Here is a 10,000-nt window from a genome sequence, read left to right as displayed (position 1 = left end):
ATGTGCAATAAAAATCAAAAGAGGAGGTGATGGAGGAGAAGGTGGCAGTGGAAGAGAAAGAGGAGGAGGTGATGGGCGGCTTGGCGGTGATGGGTAGTCGGTCTGTGCGTGGCGTGATCCCCTCGGCCGCCCCTCTCGTCCCCTCTCTCCTGGGAGTCGCGCCTACATTTGGTCTTCCTCTCTTTATTGCTAATAAATTCCTTTATTAATTCGTACTCCTCCCCTGATGCACTTTTACTTTATTGGAACACTCTCAGGGGGAAGGGCCGCGGAGGGAGAGACCTTCTTGGATTTTATTTACTGTTATTTCCTTACATTTCCACTCGGAATTACCCGGTCAACTGTTATTTAAATTGGTATGTTTAGGAGGAGACTGTGAGAAGCCAGAGGGTAGAAAGGAGGAGGAGGAGAAGGAGGAGAAGGAATAAGGGTGAGGCAAGGGAGTGCCCTAAGCTGCGAGGAGTGGAAGAGGAGAAGCAACAGCAAGAGCATCACGAGGAGGAGGAGGAGGAGGAGGAGGAGGAGGAGGAGGAGGAGGAGCGGGAAGAGGGGAGCGACAGAGGCTGTACAGAGCGAACTCACCATCCCCCAACTGAACGAGCAGACACATGACATATTCACTCATCAATTACATCAATGACTCGCCCGCTGCGCCATCAATTCGCTGAGTGCAATAATTAAGTGAACATTGAGAGCATTGGATTCCCATTTGGGCGGGTAGTACAAGCCTCCGAGGATGACTGCCAGGTGTCACTAGCTTGTGGCCAGAGTTTCGCAGCGTTTCGCCGTGTATGTGAACAAGGGAGTGACTGAAGGAGTGAGGGAGTGAATGAGTGGGGACAGAAAGGGTACAGCACCTCACACAAGAGGATATCTCATCCAAAAAAAGAAGGGGCTGGAAAGTCTATCCTCGCGTCTTTTCGTCGCTGAGTAAAACCGGAACTTTGGGTGACTAGGATGGGAAAAAAGTGTTGGAGTGGTGCGTGATGGACGGGAAGGGAGGCGAGCAGTGTATTCGAGCTGAAGTAACGCGGGTATTGTTGACGTCCCAGGGCAGGGGCGGCGGCACAATGCTCCTGGCCGTCCCTCCACCTGTCGCAGCCCTCGCAGGGGGAGGAGAGGGGAAGGGCGTCCCAGCACCCAGACAAAACCCAATGTGTGATTCCATTTACTCGACGCCTCGCTTGATTCACTGATGAGCTCTTGGACTAATTTCTTTAGGGTTTAAGTTCCTGGGTTTGGACGAGTTTTTAAACGAATTCATTAATTGGTTCATGAAAGCCCTTCTTTATGTTCTATTAAAAGCAGCCCTTACTGTCATACCCGATCAGTTTTCTTTTCTTTCCCTCTCAACACCTCGCAGCTGATGATCTGCTCCTCCTTCCCTTTCGTTCTCCCACCTCGTCCCTCCCTCCTTCCCTCCCTCCCTCCCTCCTGCTCTTTCCCCGCCAGAAGGACTGTTCATAATCGGTCAATAGGTGGTGATTAGAGGCATCAAGCGGCGGGCCATGTTGTTAGGTGATTAAAATAGTCAACATTAGGTCGTGTGTCCCCCCCTTCTCTCCTCTCCTCCGTCTCTCCCTCGTCGTCCACTCACTCACAGGGACGTCCCGGTGATGGCCCTTGAGTGGTGTCGATAGTTAATAATGTGTTGAGGGGGTCTTTAATATTTTCACATCACAGCACGCCCTCCTTCCAAATTATGACCGTCTTTTGTGCTGATAGGTGTCGTGTTAGTGTGTGTGTGTGAGAGAGAGAGAGAGAGAGAGAGAGAGAGAGAGAGAGAGAGAGAGAGAGAGAGAGATGAGAGAGGAGAGAGAGAGAGAGAGAGGAAGCGTTAGTGGTAATGGGTGGTGTGTAAACATTATAAGGAAAACAGAGGAGCGTGCGTTTAGCGTAGGTGTCGGTGAGTGGTGGTGGTGGTGGTGGTGGTGGTAGTGGTGGTGGTGGTGGTGAGGGGAAGGGGTGAGGGAGGCGCGTAAATTCGAAGTAAAGGCGAGAAAGGTAAAAGATAAGGAAGTGAGGGTGGATGAGGGTGTGAGTAGGCAGGTGTCCTCTCTCTCTCTCTCTCTCTCTCTCTGTGTGTGTGTGTGTGTGTGTGTGTCCTGTCCTCGTGCCCATGTGCTTAAGGGACAGAGGGAGGGGTTAGGGTGGTGGTGGTAGTAGTGGTGGTGGTGGTGGTGTCCGCGCCGGAAGATTCACAGTTGGTGCGGACCTCATTATTTCTGCCCCATTAATTTAGACTGCGCTCGGATGAAGGAAAATGGAAAGGGGGTGACCTACAACTTAATCGCCTTTTTTTCGCAGCCTTTCTCCTCCTTCCCCTCCTTCTCTTGCACCGTCCCTTCCTCCTCTTCCTCTTCTTTTCTGCACCTCCTGCTCTTTTACGGGCTGACAATGTAAGGTGACTGTGTCTTTGTCAGGCGCCGAAGCTACCGAGGATATCTGGCTACGCATTTCTGGCTGAATAAATTGACAGAAAAGACAAACATTGGCTTACTTTACTTACTCAAGTCAATAAATATGAGAACAGTGAAGAAAAATCGTACAAAAAAGGAAGCTTAAGGGATTAACGTGTTGATTAAAAGGAAAAAAGTTCTTGGATTTATAAATGTTCATATAAGTCATCTATAGTTAAACACTGGATGAGAAAGACAAACATTAGGATAAAAAAAAAAAAAAAGCTACTCGAATTAAGAAATACGAGAACAGTGAAGCAAAATCAAGCAGCAAAAAAGTTTAATCTGTTGATTAAAAGAAAAAACACTTGAATTTACGAATGTTCAAATAAGTCGTCTATAGTTAAACACTTGCAGAGACGCGGGGTTCGAAGGAGGGTCCCTACAGGCAGATGTCAGCCGCTCGGGACGCCTCCTGGTGACTGGTTGTTTATGAATCCGTATTGGTGTTCAATCGCTTGTAAACATCGTCCCTTCTGTTGTCGGTGGGGCACATGGAGGGAAGGAAAGAGCAGCAGCACCACCACCGCCACCACCAGGAGGAGGGGAAAGGAGGGAGGAACAAGCAAGAGGAAGAGGGAGAGGGAGGGGCGGCTAGAGGGGAGAGAGGGAGAGAGAGAAGCTACTCGACCGATAATAATGTCAACAAGGGTGAAGTCCACACGTCCTTGACTTTTCCGATTATCTTGTTAACTCGGGTGACGCTTCCATCGCAAAGCAGAGGAGCGGAAATTTACATATGGATAAAGAAGTAATGCGTAATTTTCACCGCCACAGTATGCGAGCAGAAAAGGAATATTAGGCGGAAGGTCATTATTTCTCTCTCTCTCTCTCTCTCTCTCTCTCTCTCTCTCTCTCTCTCTCTCTCTCTCTCTCTCTCTCTCTCGTCCTCGCTTAGCCAGGTTTAATCTGCCTTAATGTAACCTACCTTGAAGCACCTTGTCTTAACCACGGCAATATCTGAAATCAACCACACTGAACGTAAAACAAGACCTGCGCCGAGAATTACTCCGGGGTCGACTTCTCCCCCGGGCCGAATTCACCAGCTTCCTCAGCCGCTCGAAGCTAACACGATTTCGTCTCCAAATTTCACAAAATCCTCTTCTAAGCTTTCCCCTTTCCTCCCGGCCTCAACTCGGCTTTAAGAGGTTTCCAAGGACGAGCAAATGAAGGCAATCCCAGCTGGAAGGGATTAATCCGGCCCCTCAAATAAGGAAAAGCTAATTTAGTCGAGAAGGAGCAGCCTGATCTCCATCTGTCAACGTCGCAAGTTTTCCCCCTTTCCAGGAGATCAACAAAGGCGGATGCCATATTTGTTGCTTGGCTGGCTGCTCTTTCCTTCCCCACCCACCCGCTAACCAGACGTCTGTTTACGCACACCACCCCAAGACCAGCCCAACACCCACGCGAGGATTAAAGACGCGACGGCCTTAGTTGTTAAAAAAAAAGAGAGGACGGAATTAGGGATGTTGTGTTAAGTAGGGTGAGGAAAAGAGTAGTAATTTATCCCAATAACGAGTAATTACAAGGGAGTCTTGAGGCGGCGCTGGAGGAGGAGGAGTAGAGAGAGAGGGAGAGAGAGAGAGAGAAAATGAGTGCCTCTCCAATCCCCCGTCGCGATGCTTTCATGCTCGGCGACTTGGTTCACAGTGTTTCCGGAGGTACTCGCGCCTCAAGAGTTCTTATTTCTGGCGGTTTTTCTCACCAGAAGCTACCAAGAGAGAGAGAGAGAGAGAGAGAGAGAGAGAGAGAGAGAGAGAGAGAGAGAGAGAGAGAGAGAGAGAGACGCGGTGGGGAAAGGATAAGCCAGCTCCTTCAGTTTCTTTTCGTACCACGCTCACCTGCGCCTCGTCAACACACAGCCAGCCCGCCAGCCCGCGATGTGCTTCCAGACGACGGACGAGGGAAGGCAAGTAAAGCGACAGCACGATAATATGAAGATTATCCTCACCTTTTTCCATTAGGTAGTAATAGAAAAAAATAAAGGAAACCCAGCAAACAGGGGCATTACGATCGTCCCTTCTGTTCATTACAGCGCTCTTCACGCACCGAAAACTTAAAATGTTAAAAGTGGAGCAGCGCCGCTCAAAGGGAATAGAATCTTGTCAACAAATGATTCGAAAGGAGGTAGGTGGAGTGAGTCCCCTTGGAAGGCGTCTCAGTCGACCTGGCAGTGATGGTGTAGCCGACTTTAAAAACAAACTGAATCTGGTATGAGATCCGCATTATGCAGCGTCGCACAGGAGGACATGAAAACCTCATCAAGCGGCTGATCATCGATTTTAGGAACATAAAGCCGTCGTAAATACAGGCTGCTCCGAGTCCCAGACGGAGCAACGCAGCAGCCGTGTTCCTTCCTCCTCGCCTGCCTTCACCCTGGTTTGTTTGTCTTCCTATTGGTTCTCTCTCTCTCTCTCTCTCTCTCTCTCTCTCTCTCTCTCGTATTCCTACTTTACATTTCTAGCTTCTATCTCTTTTTATCTATTCACAGGTCTCTGTCTCTGTCTCTCTCTCTCTCTCCTCCCTTATTTACCTAACCTTTTCGTAATCTACGGAGTGTTATCAGAAGCAAGACCCAATTATGGGAAGAAGATCGATTTCCTCTAACTTTGTCTCAACACGAGCGGCTCCTCACTAGTTCCTCTTCTTCGTCGTTTCCTCCTCCTCTTCCTCCTCCTCCTCCTCGTTGTTGCTATTCTTGCCTCGCCCACTCCTCCCTTTTTTTTTTATCCCTTTCGTTATTCTTCCTCTGCCGTCAACCCCTTTGTTTTGATCTGGGTTTCCATCACCGCTTAACGGCGCACGTGGAATGAGTTTCTCTGGAGGAGGCTGAAGTATGGGAGGGGAGAGATGAGCGGCGGTGAGAGGGAGTGAGTGAGTGATGGAAGGCGGATGGAAATTGAGAGGAGTGGTGAATAACTAGACAGAGAGAGAGAGAGAGAGAGAGAGAGAGAGAGAGAGAGAGAGAGAGAGAGAGAGAGAGAGAGAGAGAGAGAGAGAGAGAGAATGAATGTTAGAGTATTTTTTGTTGTTGTTGTACGCAAGAGGAAGATCACTGCCACTCCTTCCTTCTCTCCTCCCTCCCTCTCTCTCCTTCTCCCTCTCTTTCCTTTCCAATCTTAATTTCTTCCCTCAAATGATCATCCTTACTTCGCATTTAATTCTCATTACTCCTCTTCCTGTATTATTCATCCTCCAGTTTCCTTCGCACACTGCCGCTGACCGTCCCTCTATCACTGTTTATCCTTCCACTTTTATTTTATATCGCCACCACTAGCACCACTACTACCGCCACCTCCCCTTCCTCCCTTCCGCCTCTTCCTCTTCCCCTTCCTCTTCCTCTTCCTCCACCGCCACCACTACCTCCCTCGCGCAGCCATCCACCAGGTTTAAGGGCCATCCTAACCAATGGGGACCTAAGGCGGGGTCATCAGCTTCTCCGAGGGCGCGAGGTCTTTTGGCTGTGAATGGCGCGGGGCTGACGGGGTCCTGGGGGTGTTTGAGGGGCCTAGGGGGCGTCGCGGCAAGTTTTTTAGCCTCGCGACGAAAACTGAATGAGGTCATTAGCTTGGCCAACAACACCCGTGATGAGCCTGGGCGTGGGCGAGGCGTAGGGAGTGACTGCATGGGTAAGAAAGGAGGACAGTGGCTGCTGCCGTGAGGGATGGCTGTCTGACTGGGCACTCGCGACAGCTCCTCCCCGCCCCACTCCAACCCCGCACCGCTCCGCCCCACTCTGTACCTGTAGCGTGTAGCGTCTAATGTTGAGTTACTTGAGTCTTTGAGAGCGACACTTTCGTTCCTCCGTGCTTGTTAACTGGCGCATGTCCGTCCCGTGCTGGAATTACACCGCTATTCGACCTTCACTCACTTTCTTTAACCCTACGTTTGTTTATTTTAATCCGTCCATGAAATAATTTGTGTCTAAGTCTGTCCCTTTTTTTTTTTTTTGTTAATGGTGAGTCGTATCCCGTCCCTCCCTCACCCCCTTACCCCCTAGGAGGCAGATTTATGCGCAGAATAAATGGCTGGCAAGTTAGGCCAGGCGCGCGCCCTAGAGAAGCCTGGAGTCGCCTGCGCCAATCTGCAATGCAAATGAGTCCAGAGGAAGAGGATAACGAGAGGGTCGCCCCCGTATTAAACATAAACCCCGCATTACTGTGTTGCAATCCATGGTTAGACTCATCAGCACACACACCGACAACGGCTGCTTGGCGTCGCGGCAACACAATGCTCCTCGGATCTTTTTGTGTATATATTTTAATTTTTTGGCTGCGTGACTAAGGCTGCCGCCGAGTAAAAAAGTTGGCAGGGCCTCGTAAAATCAGAGATCCCGGGGAGACGGCGAGATAATGGCGGCGTCGGGAGGGAGAGACGTTCCCTGTATGATCCATTAAAAATTTTGCTCTCCCTCGCTCCTGGCAAAGAGGAGGGAAGAAATACAAAAGCTGAGGTCACACACATATAAAAAGTATTTCTTTTTTTTACATCAAAGGAAGGTGGAGGCAGAAAGGATGGCAGTTTGTGACTGTGATTCAGGTCACCGTTAGACGATTTTGTGCCTGGTAAAAAGCCAAGGCACTTGCTGGGTTGCCTTTGAAAGCACAAACACGTGCACGAAGCAACACATTAGAGGAAGAGAGAGAAAGGAGTGTGCAGGGTGCAGGGACAAGTGTCGTCTAGGTACACGCAAGGTGAAACTCTGGCAGAAACACAACGCTATCCACCTGTGCTGAAGACAAGGTACTCTACGTGCAGACCAGACAAACACAGGTGCGTGGGTGACAAAAGTAAGACACAGCGGGTGTAGAAGTACGGAAAAACAGTGCATATGTAAAATAGTGAGAAAAAAAAATGAATCTACGCATCTGAACAGAATACTTCACTGCCAGATGCTCTACTTGGAAAAAAAAAAAAAAAACACACAATTCAAATAAAACACATATAGCAAAAAAAAAAAAAAAAACAGTGCACAAGAACGATGACCTCCCGATCTGAGGTGCGCAAGGTGCAGGCTGGCTAGAAGAACACACAGTCAATCAATAGGATACATCTGACGATCTATGTGTAAGGCAGCCACGGCAGGCAGGCAGGCAGACAGGCAGGCAGACAGGTGGGTGCGGGAGGGTTGAGATGTGTCTCCAGTCTACTGCCGACGTTACCTGTTGATGGAGGACACGGAGGGAACGTTCTCCTGGGTACAAACATTCTCCGTGAGCAGCCTGTCTCGTATCTCCCAGGCGAACATGGTGGGGTTCTCGCGCTTGTACCTGGCTATGGCATCCACCACAACGGGCGTCGCCACTTTGGGCTTGGAGCCGCCAATCACGCCGGCTTTGTAGCTCCCGGTCTCGTAATATCTAGAAGAGAATGACGAAGGGGGACGGGTTAGTAAGCGGCGTCCCGCACCCACCTGTTTATGCTTGACACAGACGGGACGCCCTCCTGGTCACAGACGCCATCTGAGAGAAGCCGCTCACGGATCTCCCAAGCGAACATGGTTGGATTCTGCTTCTTGTAGTTTGAGATGGCCTCCACTACTGTTGGCGTGGCCACCTTGGGCTTAGATCCACCGATAACCCCAGGCCGGATCGAGCCCGTCTCGTAGTACCTGCAAGAGTGGATGTGTCGTGTGTGTGGGGCGTGTGTGTGCGTGTGTGCCTGTGGCTCCGGAGACGCCACCAGCTCAGGTTAGTTGATCTCCGTCTCCCCCAGCGTTCGCCTTCCCGACGTTAGCGTGTTAGTGTGGGTGTTAGTGTGGCCTGGCTGCTAGAGGAAGTTACTAGGGGTTAAATGGGTTAGTGAAAGGAGTTATAAGCAATACATAGACTGCAGAAGATGAGTAATGATTAGTTATGCTTGGAGTCATACAAGTTCATGCCACACTATTCACACACAGACAGTATAAGTACTTAGCTTATGTTAGTCATGGATTTATATAACAAACTTAATATATCAGGTAACTAAGAGTATGTGAAAAGATTCAACATGAAATAATAGAAATGTTCAGCTAATATGTTATCAGTCCATCATTACACAAACACACACACACACACACACACACACACACACACACACACACACACACACACACACACACACACACTCGCCACGTGCAGCCACAGAAGCCAACCCTCCGCCTGAAAAACCTCGCCGTAACAAGTGACACTCGACTCTCGCAGATTCCATTCTTTCCCCTCGATCATCATCTCCATTACCTCGCAACCTTTCCTTATCCCATCCCCGGCGGCGCTCCCCTTCTCTTTACCCGGGATTGACACCTTCCCTTCGTCATCGGCAAACTCTGAGCCTCGCCACGTGCATCTTGCCACCAATATTCAAGTAGCAGACCCATGAGAGCGGTGTGGGGAAAGGCTGGAGAGGCGGAGCAAGACGGTGGGTGCCTGGAGCGGTATACACAAACAGCCATCCGTGAACTTTCCTCCGCGCCAAGCATACAGTTTCACAAGCTCATGTTTAGCGGGTAAGCGAGCGTACTATGTGAAAACCTTTTTGTACTGTGGTCTTCCTGCGTATTTTGTGTATCTTTTTTGTCGTTCATGAGTAATTCGCTGACACTATGGACTGAATAATTGAATTTAAGATCGTGTAGATGATTCTTAAGGTCAGCACAGTATATGTTTTAAAATACACTAGCCTTCACATGTCAAGCGGGGAATCAATAGACTTCAGGTAACTTTCTGACGTGTCCTTGTTACTGACCCAGTACTAACAACACCCAAGCGACCGAAACCTCAGAAGTTAACTGAAACCAAGGTATAAGAAAGCAAGAGGTTACAGAGAAGTGCCTTGGGTGTATGCTAGTCAATCTCCAGAATCACAGAAGTCAACAGGGATCGAAGTACAAGAAAACGAGGAATTATATGGAAGTGCCTTGAATATATGCTAGCCTGTCTTCAGTCAGCGGAGGAGCACCAGCAGCAGCACCGCCTAAGACCCTCTCCATGGCTCCCCCTTAATTCCTGCCTCACACCCGCGGCCCAAACCTTCCCCCAGCCCGCCACCGCCGCGTCTTAGGCCCTCCACTGCGGCGCCTGATTGGATTATGCAGATGAGCAGCAACACATGGTTTGAGTCATTTCCCGCTACACTCAGGGGGGTTTTCTGAGCAGCGAGGAGGACGGGGAGAGGAGACCCGAAGGAGGAGGGGAGCTAGGGAGAGAGGAAAGGTACGAGAAATGGTGGAAGGAGAGAGGGAGGGAGAGAAGTATAAGGGTAGGGAGACGAGAAGCAGTAGAGGGGGGAATGAAAGGAATCGTGAAGGAGAGGATGAGAAAGAAAGAAGAAGGACACGAAAAAAAATTGGAAAGGAGTGTTATGCTGAGTTAAAGTTTTTGATGGAAAGTGAAGTGAAGGCCGGTGAATATCTTGCGGTCAATTGAAGGGTGGGGAAAAAAGAAAAAAAAAAGGAAAAAGCTGAGTTGTCGGGGGCAGTAATGCAAACAAACATGGCGCGCTTATAAAGAAAGAAAGAAAAAAAAAACTCCAGCAACCGGAATAAGGAATAATGTTAAACTTAG

The 10,000-nt window shown here is 49.5% G+C and overlaps 1 protein-coding gene and 1 long non-coding RNA gene across 18 annotated transcripts in view; one reads left to right on the top strand and one right to left on the bottom strand.

The window, feature by feature from the left end:
• The window catches only part of LOC135107002 (uncharacterized), a 184,482-nt gene that overhangs the window by 41,668 nt on the left and 132,814 nt on the right, over positions 1–10,000 (top strand). The window lies entirely within an intron of this gene.
• Positions 1–10,000, bottom strand: part of LOC135107000 (paired box protein Pax-5-like) — a 169,956-nt gene that overhangs the window by 34,090 nt on the left and 125,866 nt on the right. For 12 of the 17 annotated variants that reach the window (XM_064016521.1, XM_064016508.1, XM_064016517.1 and 9 more), the window contains one exon: positions 7,622–7,819. In XM_064016521.1, coding sequence (XP_063872591.1) covers positions 7,622–7,819 — 198 coding nt within the window. Of the gene's footprint in view, positions 1–7,621; positions 7,820–7,872; positions 8,071–10,000 lie in introns of all 17 variants that reach the window. The other 5 variants (XM_064016522.1, XM_064016509.1, XM_064016525.1 and 2 more) reach the window with 1 other exon arrangement.

Source organism: Scylla paramamosain, chromosome 14 (genome assembly GCF_035594125.1).
Source record: "Scylla paramamosain isolate STU-SP2022 chromosome 14, ASM3559412v1, whole genome shotgun sequence".
Lineage (NCBI taxonomy): Eukaryota > Metazoa > Arthropoda > Malacostraca > Decapoda > Portunidae > Scylla > Scylla paramamosain.
The sequence above is the reverse complement of the archived record's forward strand: the minus strand, read 5'-3'. Positions and strand labels throughout refer to the sequence as shown.